The sequence below is a fragment of the Cyanistes caeruleus genome, chromosome Z (assembly GCF_971803275.1).
Source record: "Cyanistes caeruleus chromosome Z, bCyaCae1.hap1.1, whole genome shotgun sequence".
Classification (NCBI taxonomy): domain Eukaryota; kingdom Metazoa; phylum Chordata; class Aves; order Passeriformes; family Paridae; genus Cyanistes; species Cyanistes caeruleus.
In genome coordinates, this window is record NC_141732.1 from 12,410,301 (window position 1) to 12,428,287 (window position 17,987).

The following is a 17,987-nucleotide window of genomic DNA, read 5'->3' on the forward strand; positions in this document are numbered from 1 at the left end:
TAAGTTTAATTTGTCCACTTCTGGCCTGAAATTCTATGAAATTTAATGCCTACATTCACGTCATTGAATGTTAGCATTTTGAAAAAGCAGAAAGGTCTTTTTAAATTAAAATAGTTTAAAATGTGTTAAATTACACAGATTAGGATTAACAGTGTCATTTGCAAGGAGCCTAAAAATGAAATTTCTGTAAGCAGGAGAAATTAAATTAAGCAGTTTCAGAAAACAGAATTATTCACAAAGGCAACAGTTAAATCCAGGATGAATGGTGGAGATGAACCATTTTATTTTAATACACTGGTGTAAAGGAAGGAGACATGTTCACACCTTAAATTTCAAAAAAAATTCACCCTGAACACAGGTTTATTAATTATGAATGACATTTGTCTTAAAAAATCCCAGTCAGCTTGCTAGTGAAAAATGAGAGAAAATGTTAAAGGTTTCTATTATTGCAAAATGTGGGAGCTGCAATAGAAAATACAAAGCAGACATTTTCACAAAGATTTAAAAAAGCATTTATTCTACATGTTTTTCTTCTATTTAATAACTGAAAATGCTTACCTGAGGAATCACAATGTCAGCTAAAGCCTTTGAAAGCCTATATAATTCCATTGTGTTTTCTAATTTTAACGATCCATTGTGTTGCACATCATATTTTATACAGTCATAAATATCAGGAATTTTGCTAATATCGTATCTTCCATTTTTTGTTTTGAAGTCTTTTTCCAGCTTGGCCCACCTACGCAACATCAGTTCTAGCGTTTCACTGTGGTACAGCTGAATATCTGGATAGACATGTATCTCTTATAAGTAATTAAGGCCATTCAAGTAACAAAACGACATTTTAATTACATAGAAGTAACGACTGTATTATAGAGGGCTCAAAATAAGTTAACTGCATTACTATTAAGAAGGGACAGCTGGGCATAACATTAATTTTAGTGCTGAAAGCATCACAATTACATAACTCCACTATGATAGTAAAACACACTGCTGCAGAAATGCACCACTGGCCCTTAAACATAAGACATACCTATATAACTTAGCCTTAGTACAGTTAACTCTTCCTGTTTTGTGGAATGCTGAGTTTCAAATCACTAAGATAAGAATTTTTGCAAACACCGGAATTTCTGAACACCACAAAGCCCTTACCTGCAATATAACCACATGTTCCTTTTCCTTTTTACTTCAAAACTATGCATATGAAATAAAGACTGTGAAAATACTTAATCCGTTATTGGTTGACTCATGTTCTGCTAAAAGTGAGTTTAGTGAAGGAAAGTTATGTTACAGCTCTCTTTCATGTATGTTAACCAGAGAAACTAAATACCAGTACAAAAACATTTCAATACCTGCAGACTTTGGGTCTTCCATTCTCTGCCTGATCTGAGAAGTCAAACTCTGGATCAAGTAATAGACCTTGTCACATGTCTTTACAGGATTTTTAATAATCTGCATTGATTTTATCAGTGAGATGCTTCCAGACGGAGTGAGCTGCAATTTGAGATAAACACAAAATTAACTGAACAGACTAGATTTGAAAGACCTGGTGAGAAAAGATGAAACATGTCAAAGATACCAAGTATTGGAGAAAAAGCACTCAAGGAGGTTGCTATGAATATTTTTAATGACTTATCAATTATCTTTTACCTTTGAGGCATTAAGACAATACATCAAAATGCAGTACCATTTGCTAGAGATTCAAAGGTAATAAGAAATTCATAGAGCAACTAATCCTATAAAGTAAATGTGGGTAACTACAGAATTCATAAAACTATTTCTTTTATTCCAAGACACAAAAACTGGGAAGATGTTTAAACCTCTGTATATACTTAGCAAGCTTCCACATCTTCCTTTCAAGTAAGTTCTGTATTCAAAAGCTTACAAAAGTAAATTCTGTTAGAAATGTTGTCATTAGGCTACATGCCTCACAAATTTTTTTTTGCTCTATAGGAACCAGATTTGCAGTAATAACTGGTATCTTTGTTTGCCTACTCCTGTCTTAGGTTTTTGATTCAACAGGACTGTAGGACAAAAACACAAAAAAGAAGCCTTTAAATGCACATATATCAACAACATGTTCTTCAGAACTGAATTCATTATAGAAATGGTAAAAGCTACAAACTATCACCATAAAGGTGAATGTCACTAAAACAATAAAGTAAATGTATGTGTGAGGTTTAGCCTAATTTTTTTCAGAAAAGTCAGCAGAGTCCAAAGTGACCAATGATATAAAACAGTAATTTAAACACAAAACACACACTTATTTGCATTTTCCTCAGTTTCCTGAAATGGATGCAGTAATTTGGACGTGGAAAATTTCCACTCTCTTCCTAACAGTAAACAGTTCCTATCTCTGCTTATTATGATTAAATCAAGAAATTGATTATTTATACATAATAGGGAGGGAGGCACAGGAATAAACCCCATACAATTTTTCCAAATCACAAGTAAATTAGAAAGCCTTCACAAATAAATGAAGCCCCCAAAAGTTTTTATTGCTTTATAATCCCAAAGGTTAGTAACTTTCAGTGACCAAAGAGTACCCTATTAGTACTAGCTACATTTCAAACCTGATTATATCTATAAAACAAACATCAATAAATCCTTGCATTTTCCAATTACTGTTGAATCTACTATTTTATATATTTAAATGAATCCACATGGAGTATATACCTATTCTTAATTAATTTAATTAATCTCAATACTTTTTTCAAAAATAGCAGTTAAAAACCTCATTTGAGGACTTGTATTTAGTTGCTATATGAGACAGAGTATGAGCAATTGAAAGAGAAAGAAGATTCTTAACTATAGCAAACAATACATGTAAAATCAGGAACAATGATGTGTACTAAGTCAACATAAACTATATTACTGTATGCTAATTTAGCATGTTAATGACACATTCACTTAAAGTTTTCAGTATCTTAGTATTCTAAATAAAAACAAACAGACCTTGCAGCAGATTAATGACTGAAACACCTGCAGCCAGTAGGAAAACATTTTGTTACATCACACACTCACAGTAAAGATCACACAGTAAAGATTATAAAAAATGCAAACAATATAATGTTGTTTCTTGAATAACTAAAATATTTTAATGGAATAGTGAAAAAGGCTTACAAAGGAGATCCCTGTATACTTCTTCAAAGTTTGTTGCTATTCTGATTACCCAAATCACAAAACAATATATCTACAGCTATAATTGGTATAGCCACCTTTGCAGTTCAAACTATTTGCAAGCACACAAAAAAATTTGCAAAACAGATACATAAAATCACTGATCAGTACTTTTGCACAGACATCTTCATAATTATTTCATGGGAAACTAATCATATGCTAACCTTATCATAGTCATCAGCAGTAAATTCTCTGTCTCTCTGGAGAATTTCATGAAGCCTTGCTTTAACACGATGTTGACAGCTGCTTAAAGAATCACTGTCACTGTCCAACAGACCATTCATATTGGCACTTTTTACCATCTGGACAAGAATAGGAGTCAGCTCTCCCTCTAAGGCCAGTAGTCCCTGAAGCAAACAATACAATTATTCAGACAAATAAATGAAGATTAAAAAAAAGAGTATCTTAAAAGAATGTCCAAAACATTAATTAAAATTCAAGATGGTATCACTCGGCTATAGGTTAGATAAACAGGGGCACAATGCATGTAATTACAGAGAAATGGCTCCCTAAACACTACTGGTGTGCTGGATTGATACAGATGATGCAACAGAAATGGTGACATGCCACAGAAAATGGTCTCCAACACCAGCTGTTCAGGTCTTGGAGAGTGGGGAGTGCAGGTGCCTTCTCCCCAAGGCTGGAAGCAACAGCTGCCTGACTTGTGGGTGACATGCTGTGCTCAAGGACTTGCCTGACCAGAGAGGAGCTATGGGAAGAATTGGGAAACTCTTAGAGCTTAGGTAGGATCTAGCAGGATAAACAGCGGATAGGTAGGGTCTTACAGGGACTCTACAGAGGCAAAAGCCCAAGCCATGTGTGTCACAAGACAATCAAAGGCCTTGAACAACAGGAGAATGGAGAATTCCAAAATGAAGAAGGCTGAAAACTTTTGTAACTTTTCTGGCAATGGAAGGGCTCCAGAATAAAGAAGGAAATGGTGTGGTGTCTCTTCAAGCCTGCTGGCCAAGGGAAAGCAGCTCAGATGGATGAAATATTTCTGCAAAAGCACGTGCAGCATTGAAATAAATAGGAGAAACAGAAAGTCAGAACACTTGTAGAGCTTTAAGTTAATTCAAATTACAGATATATGGTAGAATATTTCACACTAATGGATTTTTGCTGTAACTAGACACAGGACCTTTTGGAAGCCAGGTAGGCAGCACAGTATCATGGCAGGCCTCTGCTGGAGACCACCCAATTAAAAGGGGAGACGGATGAAACCCCCTTAACGCAAGTGGAGAAAGCCACATAACTGCAGGCCTTGTTTCCATGGGTGCTCTTGGCCCTGGATAGGCAATATTGCAGGGGACAAGGAATCAAGATTTCTGGAAACACCTAGGACAATCCTTTGACAGATGTTACTGATGAACGGCAGAACACGGGCATTGCCCTACACTTGTTACTCACAAATGCCAGGAAAGTAAAGGTAGATAGCAGTCTTGGTAATTGAAATCTGATGTTTTAACAGATCCATGGAGAAGTGAACAAGACAAATACCTGCATTAGAGCCCAGGACTTTTAGTAGGCATACTTTTGCTTATTCACAGAATCTTATGGAGACGAGCCTTGCAGGACAAAAGCCTTAGATGGGGCTGCTTAATTAAAAACTGTCTTTATCTGTTCAAAGAACTTCAAATGTTTGGCACATTATTTGGATACTTTTTCACCCTGAACTACTCTTTGAAAATGCCTTTTTCTAATAAACTGTAAATCTCTCCCACATTTCACAAGAAAAAAACAAACCTGAGAATATCAGAGTTTTAGAACTGAAAATATCATTTCACGTTGTACCTTTGCAAAAGCTGCTGCAGTCATCTGAACTCGTCCCTCATCAGAAGCGTAGATTTTGAGATCATGTCGGTAAGTGCTATGTAACCTAAGTAAACCACATCCAGGAAATCCAGCGTAATCTCCTAGCAAACAAACATGTTGCTCAAACTCTCATCATTATCCTCAAAAGTCATTTATGACACTCAATTGATTCTTTTGAAAATTATTATTATAATTTTCTTTTTACCTTGTCCACCGGGATACATGCACCTGAAAGCTCTTCCAAGCTCCTCTGCTTGCACCCTGCCTGCAGGGGTCAGCTCTCCTCCCCATTTTAGGACCAGAAGCAGGGATGGCTCATTTCTTCTATTATCTAGTTGTACAGAGGGGGAGGAGTTTAGTAGTGAAGTATATTGTTAATTTTTTTTTCCAAATGAACAAAAAAATTTGGTCTATGAAAAGCTTCATCAAAAGATCTCTTCAACATTATGAATCTTTAATAGCATTCTAACATTGAGGAAATACTGACCAGTGAACTAAACAGGCACTTTAAACAGATAAAACTAAGTATTTAATACTAAAAGTATTAAAACTATGAAGAAAATATACAAGAAAACTATTTAGCATGAATCTGAAGCAAAAAGTAAATCAAGACAGAAAAACTAAAACAAATTGGATGCTAAGCACCCTATAGTATGTAAATGTTTTAAAGATGGTAACTGTTGAGTGAGATTATCTTATGCTGGCTCACAACAGTACAACTTCATTATGGTGCATCACTAGAATTCTTTTCATGTTACTCTTCTACTGCAAAAGAGCATGGTTAGTACAGTTTTATGTGCACAATTTAGCCAATTAAAATAATGTGAATATGTGCTAACTATTCAAAAATTCTCTCAAAACAAAATATTCCCTCCTCTTGATAGCAAAAGATTTTAAAATCACAGAAAATTTGAGGAGTTAGAAAGAAAGTTAGGCTTGGCAAGCCCTGGGAAAAGTGTTAAAAGTAGGCCCTGGGAAATGTTAGGCCTTGTGCTTGCTAAGATCATGTGAAACTGCACCTGTGTAGTCAATATATGATAAAGTACATAATTGTTAGATGTGACCAGATATAATTATTGTTTAAAGAATCATGAGAAACTATGTTAAGGGTTTGGTTGGGTAAAATCAATGCATACAATAGAACAATGTAAATTTAGTAATTAATATGAAAGTTATATAACAATAGAGTATAAAAACATGTTCAACTCAAAACCAAGTCAAGTCAGATTTGGGTATGTGTGCCCCTGACACCCAGAGCTCTTCAATAAAGCACCTTCATATAATCATTTGTGATTATGTGTGTTCCTGAACACTAACACTCTTAACATCAAGACATGTAGTCTATGACTATTTATATACACATAATATTAAGTGATTATGTACAAAAATAATACAATACCTTCCTCTTCACTGGAAGTCTTAGGGCAGCCATGAGGAAGATATGTTAACTGAACTTTGCGATTTATGCCTGAAAAATGCCCATACCTTAAGTGCGAACAGGGGAAAATGAGAGGGGAAGAGGAAGAGAAACATTTTATATAATTTCCTCCAAAACTGCTAAAATCCTGTAATAGGCTATAATAAATCTCTGTTGGTCAATGGCTTGTGCATTTGATCAACATTTATTGAAGCAGTCGTTAGAATAAACATTAACTCAACATGCACAGAATTAGCAGAAATAGCAACTATGCTATAATGAAACATCTTAAAATACTATCTAATTCTGCTTTTTACAACACTGAACATACAACTGGAACCCACACCCTGCCACCCCCAACAACAGGCAGTATTGGACATGGCACAAGTAATTTCTCTATTCAGATCTAAAACCACAGTGGCTATCAATATCCAGAAACTGGTCTCACAGTATAGATGGCTACTGGTTTTATAGCCCATTAAGTTCTCAAGCAAAACTCAGTATTTAAAGCAATTATAAATGTCAATAATAATAATAATAATAATAATAATAATAATAATAATCTTTTCCATGGTATTTTTTAATTCAAAATTCTTACTACCATTTCACAGTCTAAGATCCCAGATCCTAAACAAACCTTAAAGCCTTATTTTTTTTCTGTTGTTTTCTTTGTTTGGTCAGGTTTTTCAAGCTTTTTTTTAAGTACTAAATATTTCAGGCTTAGTATACAAAGACTTCTTTATCTTCAATCCTCAAATTTTGCTCTAAGTAGGCAAGTAAGCATGGTGAAAGTTCTTACTGGCTCTATCAGACGTCATTATGTCACACTGCAAGAAGCAGACCCTGCTTACAAGTATTTTTATTTTAAAAACATGTGGTAAGACAAAATTTGACATCAATGAAAGTAACCTCTTGTTGAATGTATACTGAGACACTAAGTTAGAAAGTCAAGAAGAAAAAACTAGAGTGATGACCCATTTCAAACATGACATCATCTCTCTTCAAAAACTTTGTGCTTGAATTATTTTACTATTATGTATCAATATGTACATATATGTACATATTATATATAATATGTATCAAATACATATTTGAAAACACTGCAATCCACACAGTAACTGGTGAAACAAGTCATAACAGCATATTCAACTTCATTGCTATGAAACCTGAAAATTAGACACTTACATTTCTAACACAGTCTTTAGCTGTTCAAGTTTTGCTTTACTTTCTTCAATTTCAGAATCATTGTTTTGCCCAAGTTCTACAAGGAGCTGTCTTGCTATATCAAGCACTTCCTAAAGGAAGAAAACATAGGATTTAATTCAATAAATAGGTATCTACTTACAAAGTATCATAGTAAAAAAATAAAGACAAACTTGCCTGCAACTGTTTTGGTTTTTTCAGTTTCAGTTTTCCAGATTTATATCCATCACATTTTTCAAAGAGATCAAAAAATCTTTAAGATAAAGAAAAGTAATTTTAAAATTCCATTAATAAATTAAATTACTACTATTTGTACTGGAGGCTCTAAAGTGGTATAAAATTAGTACCCTTACAGTATTTGAAAGCCAGGTTAAAACCTGCAGTACAGATGTCAAACCAAGTTTTATCCAAATCCCATCTCCCTAAAAAGTCTTCAATGCATTAGGGAAATAAGACCATTGAAAATGTTCTGTTTCTGACTTGCTAAGTATTGAAAAAAGAAAAGAGGATATTCTATACATTTTAATGATATACTATTTGAATATGCAGCTATATCAATTCTTAATCTTCAAGAATGAGCCTAAACAGAAGTAGGGACCAAAAATAGCAAGTGAGTATTCTTACACTTCTTCAGCGTGTTCTGAATGCAAGAATTTAGTTCCAAAGTAAGTAATTCCCTTTTACTAAAACTGCACCTAGTTCTAGCTCAATTATTCTTCTTATGAATGTCAGCATAGAGATGGTATCTACCAGAAATTCAGAGTCATTAAACTTTGACAAAAACAACTACCAAAAGTAGTATGACATTGCATTCAAGAACAGTTATGATAAAAAGCAGAAGGCAGAAGTCATGGTCTAATGGAGAGCCAGAAATATTCTCTGCTGCATTATTTTTAACAAAGACATTTATAGACACAAATGTATTTTCCATAAAATCAAACAGGACTGTTTACAAGGCACAGCGTGGGTTGAAGGAAATCTGCACAAGTTGACAGTCCTGCTGGAAAGAGAGGTGCATACTTGTAATTATTTGCAGTAACTAAAACTGTTAGATGTAGAGGAAAACAAAACAAAAAAAAACCCTTGCAATTGTGTAGTTCCTGGTCAATTCACTGCTTGCTTAGCCCTAAAATCCTATATTCTAAAATATGGAAAATTGGATTCTACTTACCTCTGATGTTTTACTTCCATTTTCATTTTTTGCTTTGGTGTTCGATCCCCGTGGCGTATTACAGCTATAACACATCTAAGCTCCATCCTGAAATTTCAAGCGCTGTATTTAACAAGTCTGTACACAAGGGTCTTTTATTTAATGTTAAACCAACCACAATCAAGACAATTGACAAAGCTGTAGTCATCTGACATAACTACAGAAGTGATGGAAGCATATGCAAGAATATATGGTTAACCGAAAATGATGTAAAGTATAAAATATAAATATTGATTTTAAGACTTAGGTAACTATAGGATATCTACTTTAAGTAGTTTTTAAACAACAATTTTGAGGATCATTAAATGAGAGAGCATGTTTATTAGAAGCGCATATTAAGTTGGTGCTAGAACAATGATTAGCAGTGGAAGCTATGCATAGAAGACGCTACACTAGAAAATCTGCTGTTCTATACTCAGCTTGACTAAAGGTGAGAAACTCTGACTGCTGGTATAGCAACTGTGATTCCTTCCTTGTTTTCAGCACACAAAACAAGCATTCATAGGCCAATGTGGGCACACCTTGTAAAGAGAAAAAAAGATTCACAGAAAAGTTACATTGAGAGTTTGAACAATTCAGGTGTAGCTACTCTTTTCTTACATTGTTCCAGAGGTGGTTGGCACAATAGGAATGTCTTCAGCTTCCAAAGGAATTGACCATGGTATTTGGAACTGGGGAGCAAGTTCTCTCATTATGATGTTTCTAAAATAGAAGTTAAAAAATCAAAATAAATAAGTTCAAAGCACAGCTTATACAACAGACAGAAACTCCAAACCAAACCGATTATATATATACATTTTTATTAATTTAGTTATTCATTATTATCAGCCATGAATGTATGCATACATGCATATTTTTCTTTTAATTGCATAATAAAGATTACTGAATAATTTAGAGCTATTACAACTACCACAGGGACGCTAGACTACTGGCCCTATATTGGTAATGAACTTCAGCTTTTCAATTCTGGATCCTAAAATAATTCCTTGGATAGGAATTATTTTTGTTTATTTATATATGCAGACAATTGGTTTTACTGCTTAACTGAAAGTGCCTAACAATAACCAAGCCATTCTCATCAAAGAGTTAACTGCTATCTTTTACCAGTAGTTTCTCAAAAGTTTTTGTGACAAAACTGGAAAAGATAGGTAGTTTCTTATCGTAACTATACAGTGACAATGCAGTCTCCGCCTCAAGAAGGATGGCACATCTAATATTTCTAATTTGTCTACTTCTGTTTCACAAATATTTCATCAAAGTACACTGAACTCCAGATTAGTACCTACATAAGAAGCAGTAACACAGAGAAAAAAATGACCAAGTTACAATAGAATAAGCCAAAATATAGTTGCTAAATATCCTGAAAAAACTTGCAAAATCTTTCATATAATAAGATTCCAGACAATTAGATCATGCAAAAAGATATGCTGTATCTCATCAGTCTTATAAAGCCAGTCACAGTGGGCTTAGCCTACTTTGAGGACAACATTTCCTTGGCAGAGTTGTATTCCAAATTTTGTATGATCCCTCATTACACCTTTTTTTGCCTCCTGTGTCAGAGACAAGATGGTATGATAGAAGACACTTTGATTCTATTTCAGTTTGGTTTCGCTTATTTGTGTTGAAGTGCTTCACCACTTGAAAAGATCTCATGTACCTTTAAGAACTTCATCTTGCTGTCAAAATACTTATCCAGCCAGATTTTAGGAATAAGTAATTTAGTTAGTAGTTACTTATTGACTTAGGATTCTCTTTAATGATTTTTTTTTTTAATTTTTTTATGTTTGTTATGTTGGGATCATAGTTTTGGAGACAGACACATGACAGAACACACCAAGGGTCATGCGACAACAGCTGGAGTTTATTGATGGGATTGGCTAGGGTCCCCTGCTTGAGTTCAAATACAGCCTTATCATTGCCTCACCCAGGGACTTGTTTACATCTAGGCTGGTTGAGCTTGGGGGTCTGCCACTGCCAAACTTATCTGTGCAGCTTCAGACCAGCTGCAGATGCCACATATGTTAATGACTTTTAATGTGATATTTAAATAAAGAACTAATAGTAATAAGAAACAATGAATAGTACTAAGTAAATACTAGTAGTAAGAAATTTGGCAGTATATAAACTACAATAATAGGCAAGGGACTTAATAAGCAAATCTGAAATAAATCAGAAAACTCTTACCCCAGTATCTTAGCACAATCATCATAGTATTTCATGGAGTTTTTCACAAAACTGAAGCCATTCACATCACAGACGTAGGATTGTCCATTAGCACGCAGCAAATCAAAGCCACAAACTGTTTGCTGTTTTAAAGAATAAAAGCTCAAGTGATTTAGAATTGCTTATTCTAAATGAACTTTGTATTTTAACAGGGTATTCATTTGGAAATGTAACAAAAACATGACACACTTTACACTTAGTACCTCATGTAAGTTCCATGTTAGGTTCACCCACATCATGCAAACATCTTCCTGTTTTTAACTTTCTATCCCCAACCTTATTTTATGCCTCCTGCATATCCCTAGCTGTCTTAGTATTAAAGGCCAAGTTTACATGAGCACAAACTTCAAGACTTACAGCAACCATGGGCCTACAAGCCCCCCTTTCTGACAGTGGTTTCCCACTACCTGTAGTTTTTAAGGATGGCAGACAAGAAATGCCAAAAAAATTTGAAGAACCATTTTTGTCAAAATTTGACAGGATAGTTTTGACATACTATTGATCTATAATATCTATAATACCATAATTTAATTAGTAGAGGATACTAGAAGCTATTTCAACAGATTACTTTTTAAAATCTCAGAGCCCACTTTGCTGATAGAGGCTCACACCCTACAGGCTCCAGAATGCCATCACAGTCACACACACTGGTAAAGGAGACAGACTGAAAGGAGACTTTTTTATAAAACAGGTGAAAGGAGGATGTTGGGGGTTAGGTGTCTTTTTCTTATTATTTTTTTTTTATATTTTTTTTTTTTTTTTTAGTTCTGGCTTTTCTGTGGAATTTTTACCATTAGTTGTGGGGACAACCTAACTGTGGGTACTTGGTGGGTGATTGAGTGAAGACAAAGAGGTTGGCCGAGCCCAGGCAGGGAAGGGGGAAGGAAAAAAGGAGAGTGGGGACAGTTTGTCAGGCTTTCTTCAGCTTTGGAGAAGGACACTTCGGGTGCAGAGCTGTTGCGGTGGGGAGAAGGGAATTTTGCCATCACCCAGACGGAGCTGCTGCTGCGTCTCCTTCTCCCCTCTTTGTTGGTGGCCTCGCACCCCCTGTCCTGCCGGGACGTGTGGCAGTGCCAGGCACCACCACGGAGCTGCTGATCCACCTCATCCACCAGCCCAGGATCTCAGCTCATCCCTGCTGTTCCAGCTGAGTGTTCCTCAGAGCCCTGCAGGAGCACCGGGACTGACTGCTCGAGGGGTTGTGAAACAAAACCTCTCCTCCATCCCGTCTCTGGTTCTGTTTTCTTGTTAATGCTGTAGTTATTGTTTGTTTGTTTGCCTGGTTATACTAGTAAAGAACTGTTATTCCTATCCCCAGATCTCTGCCTGAGAGCCCCTTAATTTCAAATTTATAATAATTTGGAGGGAGGGGATCTACATTCTTTCATCCCAAGGGAGGCTCCTGCCCTCCCTAGCAGACACCTGTCTTCTAAAACTGAGACAGAGGATGAGAGACTGAATGAAGTTCAGAACAAAAGAATCCATATATTATATAGCAATCTTAAAATTATACAAAAATGGAAACTATCAAATTAATATCAATTTATCCACGACTTAATCATGTCAGTACCAAATTAACAATTAATCTACAGATGTAAATACTAGGTAACCGAAGTTCCAAAAACATAATTGAAACTGTGTTTTGCTAATTTAGAAACTATTATCAAAATGTGTGAAAATATTGTACACAGAAAATGGATACACTGTGGGCTAACAAAGCACAATAGCAACATGTAAACTCAGGGAACTAATGCAACCCAAGCAACTTATCCAGAACTTTGCAATACATTAAAGGAAGAATCCTTGATTAAAAAAATGATGTCGATATGGAAGTTTAATTTTTCATCTTCCTAGGAGTTCTGCAGCAATTACCACTGCTGGCTCATGCACTAAAACCCTATGGAAGTTTCAGGTAACAAACAATTAATTAACACTAAATGTTTGATCAGATAGGAAAGCAATCAGCTTACCTTAAAGGCAAGACATACTTTCCAAGCAATTAACTTCTCTCTTGCATTCAGAATGACTGGGTATCTCACTTCTTTTCCTTCACTGTCTCGTTCTACTTTGCCATCCAGCGCTGGAGACTTCCGAGCCTCAGCATGAGCATAGTCTGGACCTACTGTGTACACCTGTATTGAAAAAAAGGAGCTCTTGATCCAGTGTATTTAAATTAGGTTGCATAAATTTGCAAAATATATGCATATAACTGAAACATGACAACATCAAAAGATACTAGCTGCTTTCATTATTGAAAACATTACACTAAAGTATCTTCCTCAGTGGCATTCTCTGCCTTCAGAGAATACACAACATTAACAGACAGGCTAGGATAAAACAAGAAAAACAGTCATTATAAAAACTCAGTTAGTAAAAATTAATTTCTCTATTATGATAGAGATGTAAATGTTTTCTTCTCCAAAACATCTGCAGAACCTGGAGAACAGGTTAATTTGAGAATTATTCAGTTTACTTACAGAAATCTGGCATCAGGACTAAGTGATTCTCTTAATTTAAAAGGTATGTTTACATTTTAGACAGGACTAAACCAAGCAAGGATCAACCCAGCTTTAAGATGGCAATGCAGGAACTTGAGAGAACAATTGTGTTATTTCCCTACTGCAGTTTTGATGCTCACTGGAGGGTTTGGGGCATATGCTAGAAGAGATGTGTCAGCAGCTCTCAAAAATAGGCTACAGTTTCTTTAATTAAAAAACAAACTCCAAGCACTGATAAAAAACTGTATTCAGCTAAAGCAGATGAGTTCCATAACTGCCAACTCAGTGAACTCAGGCAAGAGCCTAAGTTTAGTGAAACTGCTGAATATAAAGCTGAAAATCTTGTTAAAAAATACATTATTTATTTGGAGTGTTAAAAGACCATTGGTGCTTGTTGACTACACTACAACTAGTCAAAATAGTCCCTACCCCTCAAGCCATTTGCATCTCTCCTTGTTGCAAGAAACTTTGCAGAAAGTTTGGAAAGCTCTTACACAAATGTCTGTAAACACAAATTAACCTATTGCAAAGTGTTACACAGAATAACCTTTGGAAGAGTACAACAGGGCATTTTTCTGAGAACATGAAAAGAGCATTCCCCTCATGCAACAAGTGATAGCAAGAAGCTGACTGCAGTTAATAAAAGGGCTTTTTGGATTAGTCCTCACACTCTCCACGCCTGCACCTTTTTGTCTAAACATGGTGATCTCTTACGTATATTGTAAAACATTTGTTTCAGATGGTTTTAAATGGGCTTAAAATAGCCAAAGTGAACAGAAAGGGAAAGGAAGTAATCTTCATCCATGGCTACTTTGTTATCTCTCTGTTTTAGCATTCTCTTATGGTACCTAATCTTTACCTCTGTTAAGAACTTAAATGAACAAAAGACTGAAAATTGTTACAGGTAAGATCCACAAAGGTTATCTTCTTTTACTCCATAAAATTTTAGCAAAGAACTTTCATTTATTAATTAGCATATTAAGATCTACTTCAGTTAGATTTCTTTATAACCTTTAATCTTCAGACAAAGTATCTAAGCATCTGTTAGCATGGGAAAGAAGATGCTGTTCTGGCACTAATACAATGCAAAAAAAGACAATTATGTTGAGTAGCAAGCCTCCAGCACACAAGCACAGCTGCTCTACATTACAACTACTACATTTAGCTAGAACCAGAATTGAATTCTTTATTTCTGGAATGTATTAAAACTCAATTAAAATTAATCCTTGACCAATATATACTATTAACTATAAAACTGACAAGCTTTGAACACTTGATTGTTCTAAATATAAATAAGAATGCGCAGTTGTCATACCTTCACATCAGTTCCATCTGTAGGCATGAATTCCTCATAAATATAGGAGCCTGTTTTCCTTACACTGCTTTCAGGAGAATAAACACTGCTTCTGCTGCCAATCTGAAAGATGTATTTTTCCATTAAAAATTCATAGGGTATGGCTTGAGAAACTTTTAAACTACCTAAAATAACACACTGAAAAAACTGAAAAAACACTGTACTGAAAAAACATTTCCTGTACCAAATGAAGCAGACTTCTGATCATTGCCAAAAGATTTTTTAAGATTTTAGAAGTACACTCACGGTGTGTACTAAGAATCTGCAGAAGCTAACTATCTGCTGCAAGAAACATAGGCCTTCATTCAATTTACATGTTCCTCTGAAATTTCTCTGATCTGCCACTATTCCTGAAGCAAGCAGGACATAACAGAATTACTCTGCAATCCTGTTAAGACACCTAGAGCTTTTCAATAGCTTTAGTACAATAACCTCACCTTTCGAAAGAGCCTCTGGCTTCCCCCTCCAGCTGATGTTGGATAATAAATGTAAACATTGTGGTCCTCAGCACTAACTGGTTTTTCTACAAAGGGCTTCTGGAAAATTTCTCCATTCACTTCCACATGATCTTCTCCTTCAATCAAGCTGCATTCTGAAGAACAGTACAAAGAACAGTTGTAACAGTATACTAATGGCATACAATTATTAAGAGATCTGCATTAATTTGCAGGGTGAAATAGTAATATTCCATTACATCTTTGTCTCTCTGATTTGTTACTGACTGCACAACAAGTGATGATAACATGCAGTATATGTTTGCTGTACCATGTCTATATTATTTAAATACTATGTTCTGAAATTTCTGTTGATTTCCTCGGTGTCAGATACAAAACTGTTTCCTGCAGGTGCATAAACTGCATAAGGTGGTATATTTTGGAAATGTTTTGAAGAGAGGGAAACACTATTTGTCCTTTTTTTTCAGTACCCTTCTCTGAAATATGAGAAGCTGACAAGTGAACAGTACACACAGTGTGATGTCAGATGCTTCAGCACCTTCCATAGGGTTAGAACTCATAGTATCCCATACTGTGTGATAGATGCACCCTGCATATAAGATTAGGTCCTCTGGTATCAGCAATCACGAATCTGGTATTCAATACTGGTTAACTGCAAGCAGTAGCTTTTATTTCACTTTTGTAGCATAAATATGTCCTTTTTTCCCTAGATCACACAACATTTTAATGCAAAATCCCCTTGACCTGTCACTGAAATCTCTTACTGCTGCTTAAAGTCTTCATTTTAGCAGAAAAAGTTCAGTCTGTTTCCAGTTACACAAAAAATTAATTCCGATTTATATTCATAGTACAGCATCTACAGATATATCTAGAACAGATTTCAAATATATGGCTGTTTATTATACTCAGAAAGGGAAGTATTCAACAGCCAGACTTGTTTCTATCATTACTTTACTAACAAAAATTACTAATAATTGTGGTTAATATAATATCCTGAATGCTGCTCTCTTTGCTGACATATTAGAAGCTCAGTTTGAGTAGGGAGGCCCTTATATTCTATTTATCCTATGATGTCTGTAAGATGTATGGTGTCAAGAGTCGGACTTCTCAGTTCCATACTTGTGCTGCCTTTGGCTGGGATGGAGTAAATTTTCTTACCAGCAGCTGGTATGGTGCTATTGTTTTGAACTTGTGACAAAAGTCTTCATATTTTTGTTAATGCTGAACAGTGCTTACACAGCCTCAACCTCTTTTCTTTTTCACATACTGCCCCCCACAGCCAGTAGGGGTCAATCCACAGCACTTCAAATGCTGGTGAGGACACCAAACCACAAAAATGAATTGTCCAGGCAGCGAAATTTAGCTTTCCACAATGTCCCAACTGTTCTCCAGTGGAAACAAAGAGATGCTAGTGGTTGACATTTTTTCTCTGTTCCTCTTACCTTGGGGATTGTTTGGATCACGGTTCAGAACTGCATAGCGAGGAAGTAAAATGCCTTCAGCTTTAAGAATACCATAGACTTCTCTTCTAGAAAAAAAGAACAAATATTGCACAATAAGCCAGCAAATCCTCTTAATATTTGTGGATTACAATCCATGAACAAAGGAGGAGAAAAATAAACACAATTTTTTAAAAAAATCACATAGGATAAAGTTACATATATAATACTCTGTTTAGTAATATAATGCTTTAAAGGTCATTGATACAGCTGTACCTTTGTAGTGATGTCTTGAACATCAATAAAAATACACTTTGCAATGCCAGTCCTTTCCCCTCTGACAGTGCAACAGACATTTGCACAAAACAGTTGTCTTGTTAAAGGAGATCTGCAGCTGTTCATTTTAAGTTTATACAGAACAGTAACTGAAGGCTTCCAGAATAGTAAGTCTGCTCACTGTTCAGAAAGTTCCAGTGTTTATGTATTTTGCTCGCTATTGTTTTATTAATGTTTGCTATGTATGACCTCAGCTCCAAAAGAAAATCTGCTTTCACTAACCACATGACTTTTGAGTACCAACAACTTGTCATCTTTACAGAAAAAAATACTGTGAATCACATGAGTTCTACAATTATCTGAGCTTGTACAGCTGCTATACATACCTATGCTATATGTATTTTAAGAGTTTAAATTATTTTATTTGCTAAGCTTTAGAAAACTGTTATCACCAAATTTCTAACCTGGTCAGTCTTCAGACTGATCAGTGTAAAAACAGCAAAACAGAAAAACATATCTGAAGATTAGTAAGTGTAACATTCACTGTAATTTTATTTAAATTACTGTACAATCATGGAATCAGAGGATGGTCTGAATTAGAAGAGATGTTAAAAATCATCTAGTTCCAAACCCTCCACTATGGGCAGGGACAATACACTGGAATTGCTGCTATGCAATAACAAGAAATTTTCACAGTCTCTGACAAAAATGGCTTGATTTACAAGGTGATAAGTGTTATTTACCTGTCCTGTATGTGATACTGCATATTCAAGTCATTGATTATGAATGGATTCCTGAGTTTTGCATAGGCTACTGCTTTGTCCAGTGGGAACCCTAAAATGTTTATTAAGAAAAACAAATTAAAATTACAAGACACATTACCAGTAAATAGTTTGGAACCTTTGCATTAGATCACTATT

The 17,987-nt window shown here is 35.2% G+C and overlaps 1 protein-coding gene across 50 annotated transcripts in view; it reads right to left on the reverse strand.

Moving 5' to 3' along the window:
- PPIP5K2 (diphosphoinositol pentakisphosphate kinase 2) overlaps positions 1–17,987 on the reverse strand; it is a 52,816-nt gene that overhangs the window by 18,978 nt on the left and 15,851 nt on the right. For all 50 annotated transcript variants that reach the window (XR_015280755.1, XM_086868592.1, XM_023943389.2 and 47 more), the window contains 16 exons: positions 17,811–17,901; positions 16,795–16,880; positions 15,335–15,489; positions 14,859–14,960; positions 13,016–13,177; positions 11,007–11,128; positions 9,423–9,524; positions 8,784–8,870; positions 7,790–7,865; positions 7,595–7,704; positions 6,392–6,477; positions 5,198–5,323; positions 4,972–5,093; positions 3,342–3,524; positions 1,350–1,491; positions 559–782 (listed from right to left, as the gene is read on the reverse strand). Coding sequence is in view for 49 of the 50 variants with exons in the window: in XM_086868592.1 (XP_086724718.1) it covers positions 559–782; positions 1,350–1,491; positions 3,342–3,524; positions 4,972–5,093; positions 5,198–5,323; positions 6,392–6,477; positions 7,595–7,704; positions 7,790–7,865; positions 8,784–8,870; positions 9,423–9,524; positions 11,007–11,128; positions 13,016–13,177; positions 14,859–14,960; positions 15,335–15,489; positions 16,795–16,880; positions 17,811–17,901 (1,976 nt within the window). In the remaining variant the exon portion in view is untranslated. The remainder of the gene's footprint in view (positions 1–558; positions 783–1,349; positions 1,492–3,341; positions 3,525–4,971; positions 5,094–5,197; positions 5,324–6,391; positions 6,478–7,594; positions 7,705–7,789; positions 7,866–8,783; positions 8,871–9,422; positions 9,525–11,006; positions 11,129–13,015; positions 13,178–14,858; positions 14,961–15,334; positions 15,490–16,794; positions 16,881–17,810; positions 17,902–17,987) is intronic.